The sequence below is a fragment of the Anabrus simplex genome, chromosome 4, assembly GCF_040414725.1.
Source record: "Anabrus simplex isolate iqAnaSimp1 chromosome 4, ASM4041472v1, whole genome shotgun sequence".
In the NCBI taxonomy this organism is placed as follows: Eukaryota; Metazoa; Arthropoda; class Insecta; order Orthoptera; family Tettigoniidae; genus Anabrus; species Anabrus simplex.
In genome coordinates, this window is record NC_090268.1 from 384,821,495 (window position 1) to 384,845,999 (window position 24,505).

General features: G+C 42.5%; 1 protein-coding gene across 1 annotated transcript in view; it reads left to right on the plus strand.

Annotated features, from left to right (window-relative positions):
* The first annotated feature begins 559 nt into the window (after window positions 1-559).
* The window catches only part of LOC136872286 (lipoprotein lipase), a 54,685-nt gene continuing 30,739 nt past the window's right edge, over window positions 560-24,505 (plus strand). The window contains exons 1-3 of the mRNA XM_067146106.2: window positions 560-630; window positions 19,962-20,048; window positions 22,618-22,660. Coding sequence (XP_067002207.2) covers window positions 20,006-20,048; window positions 22,618-22,660 — 86 coding nt within the window. The 5' untranslated portion in view covers window positions 560-630; window positions 19,962-20,005. The remainder of the gene's footprint in view (window positions 631-19,961; window positions 20,049-22,617; window positions 22,661-24,505) is intronic.

Consider the following 24,505-nt stretch of genomic DNA (forward strand, 5'->3'; position numbering starts at 1 on the left):
GTTAGATGTATCATGTGTACTGTCCCTCCTAAGTACAACACTGCAAAAGAAATCCGTTTCTTATAGTAAATTCGAAAACAAGCTTAATTCTACAATACAGACCCTTAAAGAAATGCGCGTGAAAGACGATGTTTATTTGACTCTTTCCAAGGAAATGTATTTAACGCATTACAAATGCGATTCTGATGAGGATGAAAAGAGAGAGTTTGACAGAGTAAGAGGACAAATAATTCATGGTTTAGTAGACGAAGCAGAAGGATGATTTCCTTCAAGTGAAATACTGAAGTGCTTTGCAGTGTTTGAAAAAGAAGCAAGTAGTGATAGGAGTGATTTGTATAGTAATTCTGTTGTATATAAAGCAGTTGAATTGTTTGGTTTGGATGGTGATACTGTGGCCAAACATCGCTTGTGAACTAGGTTCCGGCGTTGCTCATAGCATCAAAAAAACCGAAATAAATTGCGTCTTGTTAAACACTTTGCAGGCTCTGATGACTATTAAACTCAATGAAACCCCCTTGAAATTTTGGGATGCAGTTACCGTCGCTGATAAATGGGTCGCCTCTGGACATCAACGCTACTCATTGAAGAACAGCAGCGAGGAGAAATACAACCTTAGAATTTTTCTTTGAGGTGAGTTTCGTTTTATTTTATTTCTTATGCTGTAAAATGTATTTTTCTTTAAAATGTATCTGTATTTTCATTCTAAAAGTTTTAAATTACTTAAGATTTTCCAAAATCACCCCGTCGGCCTCCCACCATAGCTCCGGTGGTTGAAACACTGATCACTCCATGCGAGATTGGTGCTGGACAAAGCGGAGCTGGAACAAGTTTATTCCGGTTTCTCCTGTTATCTCTCATCCCGACAACGCTTTCCACAATCTCTTCATTTTTTTACTCGTTAATCATTGCCCAGAGGAGTGCAATAGGCCTCATCAGCTGGCACATTTTCTTTCCTCAGCGTCAGTTACGCTCTTCGTTCATTCACTCCATGTATGATTTTCAAAATTAGTGCACTGGTAGTTAGCAGGATTTCTTAAAGGAAAAAAATCTTCTAGGGGCACATTTCGTACCTCATGGATGGGGTAAAAAGATAGGGCAAAAGTTATGGACTATACAATATTTAGTACACTCTATATTTATAAACTAGCAAGATACCCGTGCTTCGCTACGGTATTATACTGAAATTTATAATTGAATGCTTATTGTTTTAGATATATAATCCGCCGAAATTTGTGATCTGACTCGTTTTCGGCGAGAATCCACCAAAATTCCCGATCTGACTCGTTTTCTATTAGATTACGGCGTGTCTCCTCCCATTTTTCAATCTTCCTTTCCAGCAATCGATTTTGTACTTCCCGGGCTAGGCTCAGGTATTCCTCCCGGTCAGTTGGGTCCGTAAATCTTTGCCATCTTTTCCTATAATCATTTTTAATATGGATAAAATCCTTCAGAAGATACGGCGTGGTGTCATATTGGGTGCCTTGGCGGCACTGAACACGCGGCCGGACTGCATTCTTAGTCATTAGCTGTCCAGGAGCCGTTTCCAGCGCGTCAGCACATTTGACGACGGTCCGGAACATTATTATTATTATTATTATTATTATTATTATTATTATGTGTAGCTGGAATGGTTGATGACAGGGAAAACCGGAGTATCCGGAGAAAAACCTGTCCCGCCTCCGTTTTGTCCAGCACGAATGTCACATGGAGTGACCGGGATTTGAACCACGGAACCCAGCTGTGAGAGGCCGGCGCGCTGCCGCCTGAGCCACGGAGGATCCTTATAAGTACATTAATAACAGTAAAATCAATTGGTCTCACCTCCTTCTACACCCCACCGCCGTTAAGTTTATTTACCGCACCCCCCCCCCAAAAAAAAAAAATTAAAAGAAGGCTTGTTTCTTTATGTTTAAGTAATATTCCAAACACCAATGTTCACGTCTATTACCTTTAGTTTTGAGGTATAAGTATCCCCATAAAAGTAATTTACTTTTTTCATTTCATTTCACACTACTCCCCCCCCCCCCACCTAAGTGAACTTTCCCGCAAAAATACTTGTTTCTTTAATAGTAAAGGATCTTCTAAATACCAATTATCACGACTCTAAATTCCTCAGTTTTTTATTTATGTGTCCTCATGAAAGGAAATCGACTCCTTTACACTCCCGCCCTCCAAGATGGTTTCCCGCCCAAAACGCGTTTTTCTTTGTTTTTAAAGGAGATCCAAATACGAATTTTCACGTCTGTAACAACTTTAGTTTTTATTAGATGTATGTATTCTCATACAATTAAGCCAATTAATTTTTCAATTCTTTCATTCCCCCCCCCCCTTCTTCATTGGATTTTAAGAGAATACGTGTTTCATTACCTTTAAAGCAGATTGAAAATATCAAATTTCACGTCTGTAACATATTCATTTTTGATATATCAGTAGCCTAAATAAAAGAATTCAACACCATTTTCAGTCACTTTTACCGCCCCCCCCCCCACCGCCAAAGTAATATTTCCGAAAACTAAAAATACACGTTTCTTTATGTTTAATAGAGATAAAAAATACCATTTTTCACTTCTGTAACATGTTAAGTTTTTTTTAGATATACTGTAAAAATTCTCATTTTAAAATTTCACAACTTTTGAGTTCCCCTTAAGTGGAGTTTCCAAAAACAAATCACCTATGTTTCTTTACATTTACAGGAGATTCCAAACACCCACTTTTTACGTCTGTAACATTTTACGTTTCCAAGATATTCTGTAGATATAGTCTTTCAAAAAATTCACCCCAATTTGTCACTCCTGTTTAACCGCCATTAATTGGATTTTCCAAAAACTAAAAAATACGTGTTTCTTTATTTTTAAAGGAGATCCCATATACAAATTTTCAGTTCTGTAATATCTTTCGTTTCTGACACATATGTATCCTCATTAAAGGCATTCAACCCATTTTTCACCCTTTTACACCCCTCCTATTGGGATTTACAGGAAACAAAAAAAATACGTGTTCCTTTATTTTTAGAGGAGATTCCAACTACCAATTTTTACATCTGTAAATTTTAAAGTTTTAAGATGTAGACACACTCATTTTAAAAAATTCACCCCCCCTTTTCACCCCCCAATACTTGGATTTTCCAAAAACGAAAAAATACGTGTTTCTTTACTTTTAAAGTAGATTACAAATACCAATTTCAAGGTCTGTAATATCTTCAGGTTCTGAAATATAAGTAGCCTCGTTAAAGGCATTCAACCCATTATTCACCCTTTTACACCCTTCTTATTGGGATTTTCCGAAAACAAAAGAATACGTGTTTCTTTATTTTTAAAGGAGATTCTAAATACCAATTTTTACATCTATAAACTTTAAATGTTTTGAGATATAGATACACAATTTTTTTAAAATCACCCCCTTTTCACCCCCCAATTAATTGGATTTTCCAAAAACAAAAAAATACGTGTTTCTTTTTAAAGGAGATCCCAAACACCAATTTTCATGTCTGTAATATCTTCAGGTTCTGAAATATAAGTAGACTCATGAAAGGCATTCGACCCCTTCTTCAACCTTTTCCACCCTTCCTATTAGGATTTTCCGAAAACAAAATACACGTGTTTCTTTATTTTTAAAGGAGATTCTAAATACCAATTTTCACATCTATAACGTTTAAAAGTTTTGAGATATAGATACACTCATTTTAAAATATTACCCCCTTTTCCCCCCTCCCTTAATTGGATTTTCCAGAAACAAAAAAATACGTGTTTCTTTATTTTTAAAGGAGATCCCAAACACCGATTTTCAGGTCTGTAATATCTTCAGTTTCTGAGATATAAGTAGCCTCATTAAAGGCATTCAACCCTTTTTCCACCCCTTTTCACTCCTCCTATTGCGATTTTCCGAAAACAAAAAAATACGTGTTTCTTTATTTTTAATGAAGATTCTAAATACCAGTTTTTACATCTGCAAACTTTAAAAGTTTGGAGATATAGATTCACTCATTTTAAAAATTCACCCCCTTTTCACCCTCCCATTAATTGGCTTTTGCAAAAACAAAAAAATACGTGTTCCTTTATTTTTAAAAGAGATCAAAAGTACCAATTTTCAGGTCTGTAATTTCTTCAGTTTCTGAGATATAAGTACCGGTATCCTGATTAAAGGCATTCAACCCCTTTTTCACCCCTTTTCACCGCTCCTATTGGGATTTTCTGAAATCTAAAAAATACGTGTTTCCTTATTTTCAAAGAAGATTCTAAATACCAATTTTTACATTTGTAAACTTTTAAAGTTTTGAGATATAGGTGTACTCATTTTAAAACTTCACCCCCCCCTTTTCACCCCCTTGGCAACGGAATATCCAAAAATCCTCTCTTAGCGAGCACCTACATCTTAATATGAATGTATCCCCAAAATTTCATTTCATTATGTCCAGTAGTTTTGGCTCGGCGATGATGAATCAGTCAGTCAGTCAGGACAAGCTATTTTATATATATATAGATGTTATCTTTTATTTATTACATTAAGTAAAATTTTGTTTACAGTTCTACTCCGTTTGTCGCAATAGGATTCCATGGTCATAATGTGTGCAACGATCCAGCATCTGTTGCAGATAAACTATTGCTCAAGATTGCAACTCATAAGGTCTGGCACCCGCCGCCGTGCTCAAGGGAGAAAGAGACATGAGTGCCAAGACTTCTGAGATTCAACTTGACTTTTTCCATCGAATACACGTGTAGGGATTCAGTGAAATTGCGCCTAGTTCAAAGTGCCTACTGGTTACTGGTAATTTTATTGAACTGTGTAATGACTAGGGCCCGGATTTTTATGCAGTAACCGCTTAGATTGCAATCTAATTTGGTGTTGGCCACCCGCTCTTTCATAGTGTAGCAAGAGTAACATAAATTATAGGGGTTTTGATGGGCCGTACACCTATTGTTTATGCAAACCCCGTAGCATAGTCCTTGTGAAGGTAGACTATACTTGTTACTCGCTTCAGGAAGTTTGCATTCTAACCTATTACTGCATAAACATCCGGGCCCTAGTAATGACTAACGGAAAAAATATAACACCTACTTTCAAATAATTATCATTCTTGCTAACAACAGAATTCAGTTACATTTTCCTGGGGGGTGATTTACTTACAGGGAATTAAGTACCCCCTCCCCCCCCCCGCTGGGTACTGCCTGAAATAAACACTAGTAGTTAAGCCCTATGATCCTTTTCCCCCTCATCGTTTTTGTTTTCTTATCTGATTTTGCACCCTGTCTTCAGTCCAAGTTGCAAGGGTTCAATTCCCGGTCGAGTCGAGGATTTTAACCTTAACTCCGATGTTTCGGAACCTGGGTGTTTTTTGCCGTCTTCAGATTAAGAATTCATCGAAGTTAGGGCCGCATTCTCCCAGACACACAGGTCGCCTGTAGAACGTCCACTCGAAAGAGGCCACACACCTTTTCTTAAATTATCATCGGGCGCTCTACTGTATACTGTAATTAAGTTTTCACTTTCTTTCCTTTCTTAATCCGTTTACACTCCAGTGTTGGTTTTCCCTTGAACTCAGCCAGGGATCCCATCTCTACCGCCTCAAGGGCGGTGTCTTGGAAAGTGAGACTTTAGATCGGGGGATACAACTATGAAGGAGGACCGGTGCACCGCCCAAGCGGCCTCATTTGCTTTGCTGAACAGGAGCTTTGTTGGGGGAATGGCAAAATTGGAAGGGGTGGACAAGGAAGAGGGAAGCAAACGGCCGTGGCCTTAAGTTAGGTACCATCTCGGCATTTGCCTGGAGGAGAAGTGGGAAATCATGGGAAATCATGGGAAATCACTTCGAGGATGGCTGAGGTGGCCTCCCAAGGCTGAATGGATCCCGTTCCAGCACTCGTACCATTTTTCAAATTTCGTGGCAGAGCCGGGAATCGAACCCGGTCCTCCGAGAGTGGCAGCAAATCTCACCAACTACTACACCACAGAGGCAGACTTGTAATTAAATAACAATGCAATATTGTTATTAAGAGACTGTTGAAAGAACCAGAGGAGTTTGGACACCAAAGTCATATACTCCTAGGAGCCAAGTAATGGATAATTGGCGCTTATCTTTATCTTGAGCACAGTAGGAAGTTAGTTAGAAATTCCACCCAGCGGGGCAACTCACACACATAATATTTGTGATATAATTACTGTAAAAAAATTATCTTAACAGCTGTTTTCTTCTTTCTTAACACGTGTCAGAGATACTGCGAGGTCAGTTTTTACATATTGGCTGCGTGTTTAAGGCAAGGTAGACCTTGGCAGTATATTATTATATCGAAATTATGTGGGCACCTTTATTTTATTGTTTGACTTCGTGTCCATATTCCCACTGGCTCACTTATCAACACACAGGGAATAATATACAGTCAGATAAGAAAACCAGAAATGGTAGCAAGCGTGATACACGAGAGACATTGTCATAGAGAGATAGACTCCAAGGAGCCAATTGTTAATTGGCGCTTATCTTTATATTCAACACAGCAGGGAATTGGTTAGAAATTTCACCCGGCCGGGAAACTCACACACATGATATTTGAGCTATAATTACGAGGCCGCACATCGAATCCCTGCTCAATCAGTTAACCCTTAAATGCGCAATTTATTATTTCTTTTAAATATGATCGTTTTTATTCCAAAACTATTACCAGAAAAATATTTACAAAGTTATCTGACAAAATTAATAGTTATTTATGTGAATCGGTCGGAATGTTAATAGATTTGAATGTTTCATGCATCACTAGCGGCCACTAGTGAGTTCGTCTGCAAGGCAGAAGTAAATGGACACTTGTAAAATCGTAAAGCAAATATAACAAGCAAGTATGTTGATTAATCAATCAATTAATCAATAATCTGCATTTAGGAATGTCACACAAATAGCAGGTATCCTATCAGGAGTTTACACAGTTTTTTAAAAAATATCGAAAAACTTGGTAATTTATCGAACATTTCCCTTGATGAATCATTCCAATCCTTAATTCATCCTCCTATAAACGAATATTTGTCCCAATTTGCCGTCTTGAATTCCAACTTTGTCTACATATTATGACCTTTCCTGCCTTTAAAAACACCACTCAAGCTTATTCGTTTGCTAATGTCATTCCGCGTACTTCCACTGACAGCTCGGAACATACCGCTTAGTCGATGATTTCGTCTCCTTACTCCTACGTCTCCCCAGCCCGAAGTTTATAACATTTTATTAACAGTACTCTTTTGTTGAAAATCACCCACAAGAAATCGTGCTGCGTTCCTTTCGTAGTCCTCGTGTCAAGTAAATCTGATGTGGGTCCCGTACACTAGAACTCTACCTTAACTGAGGTTTTAGCAGAGACATTGTTACGACCTTACTACCACACCTAAACACCCTCATAACACTCTTCTCACTTTAGTAGACACTCCTCGATTAGTGCTAACATAGACCTTAAAATACGGTATCATGTCAGTTGTGTTAGTGAAGCACTGGATGGTCTCTTCACGAGGATTCGACAGCCATTACCTCATTATCCAGATCATGCAATAAGTTGCTTTTATTTCAACAATCTGCTTTACGGCGCACCGACATAATATGTCTCACGGTGACGATGGGATAGAAGAGAAGGGAAAATGGGAAACCACGGAAAAACATCTTCAGGGCTGCCGACAGTGGCATTCGAACCTGAATACTGGCTACTGGCCGCACTTAATCGAGCTCGATGGCAAAATGAAACGGACCCGGAAAATATTAATAAGACTGACGCGGAATTGACCCCCGTTAATGAATTGCACATCACAGGAAACGCCCGAAACCGCGATTTCGATGCACCAATCAGTTGCTGTCATATGTTTGCGCGTGCACATCTCCCGAGTACGTCGCTGTGTCATTTCGTGTGAGTGAGTGAGTGAGTGAGTGAGTGAGAGGAACGGACGAATTTAGTGACCAGTTGAATGCAACAGAAAATGATGCTCATGATAAAACAGCACGTGTACACTGTTGAGCGTTATGCGAAGCGCAATTCGTGGAAAACCTGTGTGGTGTTTGCACAAGAGTTTAAGACTGGAAGTGTTTTCGCAAAGCCTCCAAGAAATTCTGCAATGCAAAACAGCGTGAAACGGGCTCTGTGGCGAAAAAAAAAGACCGCAACGATCCGAAAAAGAGTTCGAACACCAGAAAACATTGCTCGAGCGAAGGAAAGCCTGGAATGAATTCAGACGAAATCCCAACACCGTTTATCTGTGCAAGTAGGAATTAAGAGATTATCGAGAAACATTATCAAAAGGGACCTAGATGTGTATCCTTATAAATTCATAATAATAACAGAGGAAGTTCTACACATGCCTTCTGATGATATGATAGCAAAGTACAACTTTGAAAAACCGTTTGAGACCCAGATAACAGAAAAAGACGACTGGGATATGAACAAATGGAATACTGAAAAAGAAGATATAGTGTGGTGGACTGATGACTCAAAGATTGTAGATAGCACAGGAGGAAGGATCAACAGGGGAAGACCTGAGAGATCAATCCAGATGATCCTGGGCAAACACACTACAGTCTTTCAAGCTGAAGTAATAGCTATCGCAACATGTCTTGAAGGAAATTTAAAAATGAACTATAGGAATAAGAACATTTTCATTTTTACGGACAGCCAAGTGGCCATTAAGGCGTTAGTGGCAGTCCGGATAATATCCAGAATTGTCTGGTATTGCCATTCACATCTCCTGAAGCTTTCAAAGTACAACATTGCCAAAGTAATATGGGTACCAGGGCATGCAGGTATGGAAGGAAATGGAAAAGCAGATAAACTGGCCAGGAAAGGGGCAGAAACGTATTTTGTAGGCCCAGAACCTGTATGCAGGATTTCGTATGGACAAGCCCGCTACTACATAGGAAAATGGGCACAAAATAAAAAATGGAGAACTGGAAAAATACTCCAGGATGCAAGCTTGCAAAGGATCTGATAAAAGTACCAAACAAAAAGCATACTAAAGAACTGTTGAAACTCAGCAGAGAAACTACAAGAAGGGTAGTAGGACTGTTGATAGGACACTGCCATCTGAAGAAACACCTACGTAGAATTTGAGTAATAAGAGACAATATGTGTAGGAAATACAATGAAGCAGAAGAATCAGCTGAACACATACTTTTCGAATGTGAAGCGCTGGGTAGAATTAGACTCTCCACTCTAGGAGTACCAGGTGAAGAGAGAGAAGAAATCCAAGAAGACCCAATAAGAACAACCTGCAGCTTTTTGAAGGGAGCAGGTATATCTGGGTGATAATGAAGAAAAAACATGGTAGCGAAAGATCTTAGTGATCGACGTTAATTAGGAACTAATATTTAGAGCCCCGTGAAGAAACGAAGTAGGAGAAGAAGAAGATCCTTACAAATTTATTGTTGTGCATCCGTTAAAGCGTCCAGACAGGAAATTCGCGTTATGAGTTCTGCCGGTGGTTTCTGACTGCGGCTCAATCTCACGTCGGTCCTATTGTAAATTTTTCCCAGCCCAGTTTTATTTTGAAGCGCTGGCCTTCTGAGCCCAACTTGGCAGGTTCTATTCCGTCTCAGTCCGGTAGTACTTGAAGTTGCTCAAATACACCAGCCTCGTGTCGATAGATTTACTGGCACGTAAAATAACTCCTGCGGGACTAAATTCCGGCACGGGACTAAATTCCGGAAACTCGACGTCCCCATAAACCGTAACAAAAAGAAGTTAGTGGGACGTAAAGCAAGTAACATTATTAGTTTCATTTACCCACCCGGTACTTAACAATCATGAAATATCCGATCAAAATTCTTTCCACAAAGTACTCTAAATGAGACAGTAGATCGTCATGTAAAATGCCCTTGGTTCTCCGCTTTTGAACGGATACATTCTCTAACAGCTCCAGTAGTCGAGTAACTCTCGGTAGAGCCATACCGATCAACCGTGCTTGTAAGCCAAACGGTCCAATCGACCGATATGCTATTGTATACTCATCCATATATATTAGTTAAGAGCTGGTGCTATGAATTCTCTTGGAGCACAACGTGAGGATGTTCCACATCGTATGTGTAGCTATCGTACAAATTAAACACTCCTTGTCACCCTCATCTGTCACTAACACCAGTTAATTTTTGCAGGAAAAAAATGATCGCATCCTGACCTAAGAGTTTGTGATACATATTGATGGTGATTGCTAAATTAACAGTACATTCTTTCTTATTTTCCACGTTTTTCAGTTTGAGTGCCATCATAGAGCGAGGTGGGGGTGAGGAAAACGAAGGGTTTCTCAACAGGGCGTGAATAAACCCTACTAGGAAAGGACAGTGGTGATTTAGTCTTCGGAAGTTGATCTTCGGAATAAGAGGATCATATAATTATCTACACTCATGCTCATAAATTAAGGATAATGCTGATACATGGTGAAACAACGCTATGGTGGGCGGCTTGCAGTTTTAAATCACCTCGGGGTATGACCATGTGGTGCATTTGACCTGCGACACGTCGCACGGTGGCGCTGGCAGCAGTCCAAATACGCAGAGGTGTGTTGGTGCATGTCAGAGTACGGTGCAGCGAGTAAGTGTGCAGATGTTTTCAGACGTGCTAATGGTGACTGTGTGGTGAAAATGGCTCAACGAACACATATCGATGACGTTATGAGGGGCAGAATAATAGGGCACTGGAGGCTGGTCAAACACAGCAGGTCGTAGCACGGGCCCTCCGTGTTCCACAAAGTGTGATCGCAAGGTTATGGCAAAGATTCCAGCAGACAGGAAACGTGTCCAGGCGCTACATTACGCGACGTCCGCAATGTACAACACCACAAGAAGACCGATATCTCACCATCAGTGCCCGCAGACGGCCACAGAGTACTGCAGGTAGCCTTGCTCGTGACCTTGCCACAGCCACTGGAACACTTGTTTCCAGACACACAGTCTACAGACGACTGAACAGACATGGTTTATTCGCCCGGAGACCTGCAAGGTGCATTCCACTGACCCCTGTTCACAGGAGAGCCCGTAAAGCCTGGTGTCAAGAACACAGTACATGGTCATTGGAGCAGTGGTCCCAGGTTATATTCACGGACGAGTCCGGGTATAGTCTGAACAGTAATTCTCGCCGGGTTCTCATCTGGCTTGAACCAGGAAACAGATACCAACCCCGTAATGTCCTTGAAAGGGGCCTGTATGGAGGTAGTGGTTTGATGGTGTGGGGTGGGATTATGATTGGTGCACGTACACCCCTGCATGTCTTTGACAGAGGAAATGTAACAGGTCAAGTGTATCGGGACGTCATTTTGCACCAGTATGTCCGCCTTTTCAGGGGTGCAGTGCGTCTCACTTTCCTCCTGATGGATGATAACGCACGGCCCCACCGAGCTGCCATCGTGGAGGAGTACCGTGAAACAGAAGATATCCGGTGAATGGAGAGGCCTGCCTGTTCTCCAGACCTAAACCCCATCGAGCACGTCTGGGATGCTCTCGGTCGACCCCTAGGACACTTCAGGAGCTCCGACAAGCACTGGTGCAAGAATGGGGGGCTATACCCCAGCAGCTGCTCGACCACCTGATCCAGAGTATGCCAACCCGTTGTGCGGCCTGTGTACGTGTGCATGATGATCATACCACATATTGTTGTCGGGGTACATGCGCAGGAAACAGTGGCGTTTTGTAGCACATGTGTTTCGGGACGGTTTTCTCAACTTAACCGTGGACTTACAGATATGTTTCGTTTGTGTTCACTATGTGCCTTTGCTATTAGCGCCAGTTTTGTGTAGCGCCACGTTGTGTGGCACCACAATATGCAATTATCCTTAATTTATGATCATGAGTGTAGTTTGTTTTAGGTGTGGTATTTGAACGGGAGCCGATGGGTGTGACAGACATGTCAACGTTCTACGGAGAAAAATGGTCGGGAAGGGTGGGTTTGGAATGAACGACGGCTGCCCAGGCATATGCCCTCACTCCATATGCGAAAAGGTTTGGAATTTAATCCAGGCTTTTGGCAGGCAAACTAGTGATCAGAAACTGTATTCTCCCACTTCTCCTACCATGCCAGCCAACATTCTATGGATAAACTATTTTCGATCAACAAGGGCTCGAACCGGCTAACCCAAGTATCAGACCATAATGTGCACTCGACGACTTTAACGACCATGGCCACCAGAACGTTGTTGGTGTTGGTGGAACTAATATGTTTTAATAGCCTATAATGGAAAAAATCATTGATTTCACATAAAGATAGTAATTTCCACTAAACAGTTCAAGTACACTGACTGACAGAGCAAATGCAACACCAAGACGGAGTGGTCAGAACTTTATGCCAATTGCAGGGTAGACTGACGTCACTGAGGTATGCTCATGATGTGAAATGCGCCGCTGTGCTGCGCACGTAGCGAACGATAAATGGGACACGGCGTTGGCGAATGGCCCACTTCGTACCGTGATTTCTCAGCCGACAGTCATTGTAGAACGTATTGTCGTGTGCCACAGGACACGTGTATAGCTAAGAATGCCAGGCCGCCGTCAACGGAGGCATTTACAGCAGACAGACGACTTTACGAGGGGTATGGTGATCGGGCTGAGAAGGGCAGGTTGGTCGCTTCGTCAAATCGCAGCCCATACCCATAGGGGTGTGTCCACGGTGCAGCGCCTGTGGCGAAGATGGTTGGCGCAGGGACATGTGGCACGTGCGAGGGGTCCAGGCGCAGCCCGAGTGACGTCAGCACGCGAGGATCGGCGCATCCGCCGCCAAGCGGTGGCAGCCCCGCACGCCACGCCAACCGCCATTCTTCAGCATGTGCAAGACACCCTGGCTGTTCCAATATCGACCAGAACAATTTCTCGTCGATTGGTTGAAGGAGGCCTGCACTCCCGGCGTCCGCTCAGAAGACTACCATTGACTCCACAGCATAGACGTGCACGCCTTGCATGGTGCCGGGCTAGAGCGACTTGGATGAGGGAATGGCGGAACGTCGTGTTCTCCGATGAGTCACGCTTCTGTTCTGTCAGTGATAGTCACCGCAGACGAGTGTGGCGTCGGCGTCGAGAAAGGTCAAATCCGGCAGTAACTGTGGAGCGCCCTACCGCTAGACAACGCGGCATCATGGTTTGGGGCGCTATTGCGTATGATTACACGTCACCTCTAGTGCGTATTCAAGGCACGTTAAATGCCCACCGCTACGTGCAGCATGTGCTGCGGCCGGTGGCACTCCCGTACCTTCAGGGGCTGCCCAATGCTCTGTTTCAGCAGGATAATGCCCGCCCACACACTGCTCGCATCTCCCAACAGGCTCTACGAGGTGTACAGATGCTTCCGTGGCCAGCGTACTCTCCGGATCTCTCACCAATCGAACACGTGTGGGATCTCATTGGACGCCGTTTGCAAACTCTGCCCCAGCCTCGTACGGACGACCAACTGTGGCAAATGGTTGACAGAGAATGGAGAACCATCCCTCAGGACACCATCCGCACTCTTATTGACTCTGTACCTCGACGTGTTTCTGCGTGCATCGCCGCTCGCGGTGGTCCTACATCCTACTGAGTCGATGCCGTGCGCATTGTGTAACCTGCATATCGGTTTGAAATAAACATCAATTATTCGTCCGTGCCGTCTCTGTTTTTTCCCCAACTTTCATCCCTTTCGAACCACTCCTTCTTGGTGTTGCATTTGCTCTGTCAGTCAGTGTATTATGGTCATCATTGCATTGTTCTTGGAACCCATATCTGGTACCAGTTCTAGTCTTTAGAACGTTCTCGCTTGCTCCATATACACTATTTGTGCAAGGTAACAGAAGTCACGAAGAACGGTAGTTCGACTTATGTCGATAGATATGGCTGTGTACTTACATCATCAGTCCATCTCTGTGGTGTAGTGGTTAGTGTGATTAGCTGCCATCCCCGGAGGCCGGGGTTCGATTCCCGGCTCTGCCACGAAATTTGAAAAGTGGTACGAGGGCTGGAAAGAAAAATACGTTTCTGTCAGCGAAGTTATGGTCTCATTCGCCATGATGGTATAGGTCTTCTTCTATCTTAATCTGTTTACCCTCCAGGGTTGGTTTTTCCCACGGACTCAGCGAGGGATCCCACCTCTACCGCCTCAAAGGCAGTGTCCTGGAGATTCAGGCACTGGGTCGGGGGATACAACTGGGGAGTATGGCCAGTACCTCGCCCAGGCGGCCTCACCTGCTATGCTGAACAGGGGCCTTGTGGAGGGATGGGAAGATTGGATGGGACAGGCAAGGAAGCGGGAAGGAAGCGGCCGTGGCCTTAAGTGAGGTACCATCCCGGCAGTTGCCTGGGGCAGAAGTGGGAAAACACGGAAAACCACTTCCAGGATGGCTAAGGTGGGATTCGAACCCACCTCTACTCAGTTAACCTCCCGAGGCTGAGTGGACCCCGTTCCAGCCCTTGTACCACTTTTCAAATTTCGTGGCAGAGCCGGGAATCGAACCCCGACCTCCGGGGGTGGCAGCTAATGACACTAACCACTACACCACAGAGGCGGACTTCACATTGCTTACCCAGTAATATTCGTGTAAATGTTTCATGTAATGTTCATAAGCTAAATTTAGTATTTCCCTCGTATTCTTGGTCAGTGTTTTGTAACCCTTTTAGCTGTATTTCTGCAGTGATAGTAGTTGTGCATATAATGCAATTCCTTAAGCAGCTACTACCTGTTGTAGACGGTGTGAAAGCGTCTTTCCTAAGGAAAGTTGATGTGCGCCTTTCAGTGGGCTTGGCAGACTGATTCTTAGTAGCAAATTCTGACTCGGTGAGGAAAGCAATAGGAAACTATGACTATTCATTGACGCCTGGGTTACATGGTAGAGCTGTTGAGAATTCAACCAGCGTTCGGGATGAGGATTCAATATACGTATATGCATACATATCACAAGCAAAAATGTCAGAAGGGAAAAGAGCACACAGCGGTGCGTTAGTGGTGGTTATTATTGTTTTAAGAGGAAGTACAACTAGTTAAACTGGAATGCGTTCAATACTTCGAAAAATGAAGGCATCGCAAAAGGATGGGAAGAGCCACGAAGAGCGTGAAGATGAAAGACTCGGTAACATTCGTAAACCTAATGCAGTCGGGATCGAAAACGAACAAAGGTTGACCGAGGGAGGTCGGATTGGAAGGATGAAAACGAGGAGCCTGTTACAATTAAGTGAAAGCAATGTCAGACTCAGCTTGGAGAAACGTGGGCGCCAATCTACTCTCCCATTTTGAGAGCTTCTGGTCCCCCTTTTAGTCGCTTCTTACGACAAGCAGCTTATACCGTGGGAGGTATTCTACGGCCCCCGCCCACAAAGGGGTATTGGTACGTTAATCGTTATGTTTAGTGTTATCATACTGTTTCAGTTACCTTCCTTTGTCAAAAAGTCAAAAGCAAAGTCATTTCCGTACCGGCCATGAAGGCCCTTGGAGGGGTGGACTTCCACTATCCGTAACCTCGGCATTTGGTGGGGTAGAGTGGTTACCTCTCCACCCGGCCGCCTTTGCTCCCAGAAATTAACCTTGTACTCATTTTTGGTGTAGGCTGCGTGAACACCATGGCGATATGAACCTGCGAAAGCGGTTAATTTCATTTCTTAATTTTTTGATTTCCTGACGGGGAATCGTACCCACGTTCCTCCAGGTGAACCGTGCATGCCTCTACCGCTTCGGCCAGGCAGCCCTCGCCCTCCTATGGGACACCCTATATCTTTCTTTATTGATTACCCTCCAAATTGTACAACAGTTTCTAAACTAACTCCAAAGATACACACGATGCCTAGTTCCCCAAATTTGGTCATGCCTATCTCTTATACAGATAGCTGAACACCAAGCAGTTATCGTGCAGCTTTAAAGATGGCCTTGCTTTACATTTTTTTACTGTTGTCAACATGGGGTCCTTCAGGCTCCCTATTGTCAAATTACTGCTACGCAGTCTTCCATAACTTACGCTGTCATCATTGAAAACTAGGTTCAGATTGCCTATGTTACTTTGGTTTCGACCTTGACATTATCTAATATTATGAATATTGTCCGCTATCATTTTCTGATATTTTACTCGGTATGATACTATTTAAGAGCACACGTCTCATATATTTAACAGCGCTATTTCAAACAATCGACACCATTTCTTACACAGCAATGGCTCAACCAATTTTGTGCCTCTCACTTCTGTTGTTCACTGGTCTCTTTAGCCGAGGTGAGTCCAACATCACACTGACTCTATATTATTATTATTATTATTATTCCATTCAATGTGTTTACACCTTGAAACAGTGAGCTGATTACTATGTGTAATTACTTGGGATATAAAGACTTTTGTTGAGATGAATTGCACATTAGGACAACATAACGAGTATCATTGCAGGCAGATTCCTTAGCGATGATAGCTATGATATCATAATATTCTAAACATCTAAAGGCTAAGCCTTGTCGCTGCAGCCACAGATGTCTATCTTGAGCCAGTTTTTTCAACTCAGCGTAGGTCTTGCACTTCATCCTCAGAAGCAGATTCTTGAAATAAGACACTCTGGATCGTCCTCTTCCTCTTTTCCCTACAATTCTTCCTTCAATGATGTTACAGAGGATGATATAATTATGCTTAATAATTATATAATTATTTCAATCAATACTACATGTTAATTGTACAATTCACTGTTCAAATACGGGTTGTTTCATTAAATTCATTAAAACTGGAAAAGAACCACCTCTGTGGTGCAGTGGGTAGTGTGATTAGCTGCCAGCCCCGGAGGCCCGGGATCGATTCCCGGCTCTGCCACGAAATTTGAAAAGTGGTGCGAGGGCTGGAACGGGGTCCACTCTGCCTCGGAAGGTCGACTGAGTAGAGGTTTTCAGTGGTTTCCCACTTCTTCTCCAGGCAAATTCCGGGATTGAACTTAATGCCACGGCCGCTCACTTGTCTACTCATTCCAAATTTCCCATCCCCCCTCCCCCACAAGGCCCCTGTTCAGCATAGCAGGCCACTGGAGGCGGTAGACGTGGGATCCCTCGCTGAGTCAGAGGGAAAAAGAACCCTGGAGGGTAAACGGATTAAGAAAGAAAGAAGAAAACTGGAAGAGTGACTTAGCGATATGGACGAAGTATAAGATGAAAATAAATAAAATAAGTAGATAAAACAAATAAATATATAAATCAAAAGAAGTCGAATTAAAGTCACATGTTAATGACTATTATATTAGACTAGTGATACCGATGCACTTAGCTGAACGTATAAGTTACAAAGAGATTTTAGAAAAAATGTCAGTAATGAATATACACTAATGTTTATGAAAATTGCAACACCACGAAGAAAACACTTGATTGAAATGAACTTTATACCACAGATTATGTAAATGACAATACAGAAATTATTTTTACGAATCTGTACATGACTTTTTTATAGTAGCTTTACGTCGCACCAACACAGATAAGTCTTACGGGAATGAGTACACGACCTTTGTTCACTATTTTGTGTAGTCTCCACACGCTGCAATCGGAGCCTCTAAACTTTGTGGTATGGAATCAAAGAGGTTCTGGAAATGTTCGCGGGGAATGTCCCTCCACGCAGTTTGTATCTGAGTCCACAAATAATCGACACACGTTACTGGAGGGCCGGAACGATCAAGTTGCCGACCAACCATATCCCAAACATGTTCCATGGGCGACATATCAGGCGAACGTGCAGGCCAGGGAAGAGTCGGTACCCGTCGTTGTTCGAAAAAATAGTGCACATTCTTCGCCACATGTGGCGGACATTGTCCTGCTGAAATAAGGTATGTGGAGTTGCCTAAAGGACGGGGGTACCTTGGGTCCCCAAACATCCTTCATGTACCGGATACTGTTAAAATTGCCAATTGCGCGCGAAACCATCAAAATTGGTGTTTGCTACGCCGCTCAACAATACAGGCTACCAGATTGCTCTCCCCACGGTAGCGCCGAACACGTATGTGATCAGCACATTAGGACAGGTTGAAGCAGGACCCGTCGGAAAACACTAAATTTTGCCACTCAGCACACCAGTCACGACTTTCACGTGCCCATTGCAGTCTGAGGCTCCTGTGGTCTCTGGACGGTGCAAGCTTATGCAATAATCCTCGATGCAGACAGATTCACACCTGTTGCAGTACTCCATCGTCGAGTCAACAGTGTTGGCCATGCGGACAAAACGGAGGTAATTCCCTGCTGTGGTCATATTACGCGGTCCAGTACTCGCTCGTCGCTGTGTACGATCCTCTTCTATCCACCGCTTCCACACACATGCATCACTGTCGTAGCCGCATTCACTGTACGAGCCGAAATGTCACAGTATGACAAACCCACTTCTCGGAGACCGATCATTCTGCCCAGTTCGAACTCTCACAAATCCTGATATTGAGCACTTTGATGTCGAACGATTTCGAACGACTCTTCATTTCACAGAAATCGTAACACAGCCGACTCCACGATCTATGGGTAGCGCGCCTGCCTCTCCTCCGAAGGCTCCGCGTTCGATTTCCGGCCACTTCAGAGATTTTCACTTGAACTTGGGGGTTGGTTCGAGGTCCACTCAGTCTACGTGATCAATAATTGAGGAGTTATCTGATAGTGTGATGGCGACCCCGTTCTAGAAAGCTAAGAATAACGGCCGAGAGGATTCATCGCGCTGACCATTCTAGTACTCTGCAGACCTTCAGGCTGAGTACAGGTCGTTTGATAGGCCAAGCCCCATCAGAACTGTTGTGTCATAGATTTTGTTTGTTTGTATATTTGTTTGTTTGGTTTTTTTTGTATTACGGTACTTACAAACAGATTATCAACCCGCCTGGTGACCATGGTCGTCAAGGCGTTGACGTCTAAACGGTCGAATACCGTGGATATCCGGCTCGAGTCCCGTTGGTCGAACAAATTTTTATTATCATAATGTTGGCCGACAGGGTAGGAGAGGTAGTGGTGTACAATTTCTAATCACTAGATTGCGTGCCAAAAGCCTGGATTAAATTCCAAACTCTCTTCAGTGCTCATATGGAATGAGGGCGTACAATGCTGTTAATGATAATTCGTCCTTCGGGTGGGGACGTTCAGGCTTAAGCAGACCCCTTGGTGCTATCCGACCGGAGTAGGCTATGTGCCGGCACCGGATTTCACCCTCTCCCTTCCTTCTATCATATAATATCATGTCATTCATTTCATCTTTTTAACTCCTCTGACGAGGTTGACGTCAGTAAGGGCATCCAGTTATAAAAACCCGCCACGACAGATTCATCTCACCTCATACCCGACCCTGTAGAGAAACGGCACAAGGGTTGGACAAACAAACTTATAAAGAGATTACCGGGTAACCGTAAGATAGTGTGCAACGGAAAACTACAAATAGGTACTGCAGTATTTGAACCGATGACTCAAATAATATTGTCGCCATTCATTTACGGTATTATTATTATTAATAATATAATTTACTTAACGTCCTACTAACCACTTTTATGGTTTTTGGAGACGCCGAGGTGCCAGAATTTACTCCCGCGAGAGTTCTTGTACGTGCCAGTAAATCTACCGACACGAGGCTGACGTATTTGAGCACCTTCCGATACCACCGGACTGAGCCAGGATCGAACCTGCCAAGTTGGGGTCAGGAGGCCAGCGCTTCAACCGTCTGACCCACTCATCCCGGCGTTATTATTATTATTATTATTATTATTATTATTCATTCAACATAATTCATTTCATGTGTATTCTCTCCCCAGCTATGGTTGGCGTCAGAAAGGGAATCTGGCCGTAAAAACATTGCATACAGTATAAATTCATATCATCTCATCCCCAAACCATATCAAGAAACGACTCTAAGCTGTAGACACAATATAAGTTTTATGATTTATTTATTTATGTATTTATTTATTTATTTATTTATTTATTTATTTATTTATTTATTTATTTATTTATTTATTTATTTATTTATTTATTGCAAATATTATAAACTATAGGAATGTCAGTAATATCAAGTACAAACTGTTTTCTGATGCATTTCAGGCAATGTGAACTGTCAAGAAGTTACTGATGCTGACTTCACCAGTATGCTCGAAGCGAACCGCTGTTACAATGTCTCAAAATCTGAAGGTGAGTACATCGATACTTCTTTTGCCTTGAGAAGCGTTACGTAGCAGGACGAAGCTCTCATTCCTTTGGTGTAAGGACTGATTGCTGCCGTGGATGTTGGGTGGTTGCGTATCCTATCAAATTTCAAGGCGGCAGCGGTTGCCTTGCAAGTGGACGTCTCCAAAACATAATCTCGAGGTAAAACAACGATCTTTAACTGACTTAGATCATTACTTCAAATCCCCGGCCAGTTCTATGAGAAATATGTTGAACTGCATCATAAGTCTTATTTGCAAGAAAACATGAAAACAGTTGTTGTAATTTTGTTATCATATTATTGTTTAATTTCGAATCTCACATATCTTTACTTATATACCAGGTGACCCTCCAACACTATACGTTTTACTTATACGTATTCCACGTGTACTAGTGATGAATGGGATGTCTAATAACCGATTTTCACAGGAGTATCACTGTCTGCAGGAAGGTTACGTCAAAATTGGAAAGAGAGAACAATCGGACAGCCGCTCACTGCATGTTCCTCAACGCAACCAGTCTAATGCGCCGCCCCCCACCCCCTTGCGTTACTAAGCCTTGTTTTTGAGCGCATAGTAGTAGGCTGATACTTCGTATAGTAGCACTAGAGTATCTGTCAACTTGTCGACAATGGCTGATGTGTTCAGCAATGACGAATACATGGGCAGAACGTGGAACGCGCTGGAGGTTTCAAATATCCCCCTGACTTCTGTCCACGTATTTCGCCGGGAAGAGTTGCATTTAAGAGCTAGTGAATCGCTCAGGGCACTTACCACGTACAAGGAACTTTTAATAGAGTGAAATGTCAGTATGTGGATAACGTAATGACATTAAAATTTGTTTTCTGCATATTTGGCGTGTTTCCAAATGCATACCATTACAGTTTGTATGCAGTAAAATGAATATTTCACGTCTGAAATGTAGCACGTTACAGTGCTCCTTTGTAAACCAGTGACTAGGCATCCCATTCATCAGTGGTGTATGCAGGACTCTTATAAGTAGAGGGCCACCCAGTATAGGGTTATTCACCTAAGACGTTACACCGAAATAACTTGTACTGCACTGAGGATATAGATATTCTGTTCTCACCTTTCCAAATGGTAGTAAGGGTTCCGTAAAACAGTGTGGTACGTTTTTCTTTGAGATGATTAATAACGGAGATATTAACACCACAATACTGACTAAACAGATAAATATCGTATATATTACAGTATATCATAAAGTTCGTATTACCTTCATTAATCCAGGACCACAGGACCATGTTTGCAGCTCTGGTATTTTAGTAGACTATTCGTTGCTTCAAATAACATTATTTTTTATGTTTTATCATAACGCAACCCTATGTACATATCTCTTATGTCTTTCATAGCAAGATACAAACAAACAAACAAACAAACAAAAACGATAAAAGTCAATGCATGGATCAAACATGGACGATTTGCATCACGACGAATCAAAATTATTTAAGTTCAATAAATTTAAAACAAATACATTTGCCATAGTATGAAATAATAATACATTATGCAACAAGTCTATAATGGCAATAATTAAGACACGAATATGTTTATAAAACGAGTGAAGCGAGTTTTATAATTCCCATACGAGTGTCTTAATTACCACTATAGACGAGTTTAATACGACAGTTTATGGCCGACGATAATTATAACTCTATTTTATAAATATTCATAAATTTCTGTCGAGATGTCGCTTGACAGTTGAGTTTACTGAACAGAGCGCAGAGCACATGCGCTGAGTTTTTGATTTTCCGTGAGTGGATCAGAGACCTTGACAATGTCATATGATTTCAAAGCTTTGATAGAAGGTTATCATAAGCTTGCTTTGTTTCAAATACAATTTGTTTATTATACAGTTGGTGAAGTGAATTTGCGGGAATGTGCCGTGTGTTTGTGGAATATTGGAAGTAGAAGGTGCATTGATGTGAATATGTGTGTCCGACATGTTTGATTTTGGAAACAAGTGCGAATCTAGTGAGTTGGGCGCAGGTGCGGCGCTCTCCTTACCTAACTGGTCAAACAGTTGTATCATAATGAAAGTCTGAACTCTAATTGGTGGATAACCTGTATCAAAATGAAAATCTGAACTCTAATTGGTTGAGAACCTGTATCAAAATTAAAATCTGAACTGTGATTGGTGGAGAACCTCTATCATAATAAAACTTGAACTACAAAGAGCCTCATTAAAATTCAGTTCTCCGGCATATAGTATTTATATTTCGGCATCGTCGAGGATATAATATTGTACACAACAGCCAAGAAAGTGATAATTTTACGTTATTCGTTTCTAAATTCTCTAAACATCTCATTCGTAACGAAAAAGACCACTTTATTGGCTGTTGCATAAATAACTGTCCTTTAGTTACCCGCATTTAGTCTTTTCTATCCCCCTCCTCCAATTGTACGCATTTTACCGTAATAAGATGTGTGAGAGTTTTGTTAATAAGTTGGTCAATTGAATAATGAATTGTTAAAACTTTAATTTTAATATTGCACACTTTTCAAAGCAATAACAGTCAAATATCTGTTTCCCTCCACAGAAAACATCGCCATCTCTCAGATCACGCTCAGGTTTCAATATGGGTAAGTAAATTAATTGTGTTCATTAATCTCACAGATCATTCAATAGAATATATTGATTTGTACTTGCGATATTTCGACAGATAACTAGCTTCCCTCGAAGAATTTTTTTAATACAGTAGATTTCGTCAAAATGGCTGAAAACAAGAGACTCTAGAAAAGCAAAGATATGAACTAACTTACAACTACAAAAGACTACATTCGTAGCTTCTTAACCATTCGAACACCGAATTCTACATTTAGGCCTGTTTATCGTTTACCTAGTCGTTTCTTAAATTGGGTTTAAAGAAGTTGGAAATTTACCGAACATCCCCTTGGTAAATGAACCCAAACCCTACTTCCTCTTCCTAAAAATTATTTTCCCCACTTGTCCTCTTGAATTCCAACTTTTCTTCATATTATGATTTTTCCTACTTGTAAAGCGCCTCCCAAGCTTATTCGTCCTTTAATGTCATTCCAAGTCACCTCTCCACTGTCGACTCGGAGCATACCACATAGTCGAGCCTTTCGCCTCCTTACTCATCGCAGCCCAAAGTGTGCAGCATTTCCGTAACACTGTGATAATGTGTGCATTAAAAGGTTCCCTGGCAACAATGACTTCTGGCACAGTCTTACAGATATACAGGAAAACCAAACATGACCAGTGGGTGACACTGACCGTGTGTGGTGTCCCTCCGCCGGCGGTATACAGGACTTCAGTACGAAGTGTGATAACCTCGCATGGCAATACAGGATGCACAACACCTCCCATACTCTGGATCAGACTGTCCAGCATGGCTTGCGTTAACGCATCCCATTGGTGAACGAAAGCCGTTTTGAATTCAACAATGGTCCGCATAGGAAGTGTTAGGGCTTGAAATCCTAAGGCCCAAAGCGTCACGTGCATGTTCAATCAGACTTAAAACCTAGACGTATGATATCCTCATATTGCAGGTATTCGTCCACCAGGCAGCCCTGTGTGGATGGGCATTATCGTCCATCAGATGGAACCCAGGTCCTTGTGCACCAAGAAGAAGCCGCACATACTGTTGCAGAATGTCATCGCTATAGACAGCACCCGTCTCAGTACCCTTAGGAAACACTTGTAATGGGGTACGTGCACCTAACACGATACACGAGAACACAGTGTCGCCATTTCGGTCGCCTTGCCTCATACGAATTACCAGGGCCACAATATTGGCAGGGTTGTAACGATTCCCAGGGACACGCCAGATGAATAGACGGCGGGAGAGACTCGCCAGGTTAAACCGCGACTCATCCGCGAACAGGACACTACCCCACTGTTCCTGGATCCATTCACAATGAGCAGGAGACCACATTCGACTAGCCAGGCGGTGTTCTTTCATGAGGGGAATGCATCTGGCGGGTCGCTGAGAATACAGAGCAACATAGCAACCTCTCGAAGCAGATGATGTACGGTCTGACGGGAGATGTGTGACCCAGAGTCTGCCGCGAAATCTCTAGCCAGTTCAGGTGGACGTCTTCGGGCACTTAAGGCAAGATAACGATCCTGATGCTGGGTTGTAGCAAGTGGTCGACCTTGCCCATACTGGCCACGGCATTGCAGAATGATCCACATTTTATCAGGAATGTCCTGTGGAGCGATAAATGTTACTTTTCGAATGATTCAAACGCCGACACACACGATCTCCATTATTGGGCTCCGGCAAACCCCACTGTGTTCGAGCACAGCATATGCAACACCAACAGGCGATTAAGATTAATGTGTGGTGCGGTATTCTGGGCCTGTTTTTATAGCCCCTGGGGTCACCGGTAGGCGTTACACGAAATTTTTAGAGACCGACTTGTGTCTAGAAAATATTCTAGAAGATATTCCACTGCTATTAC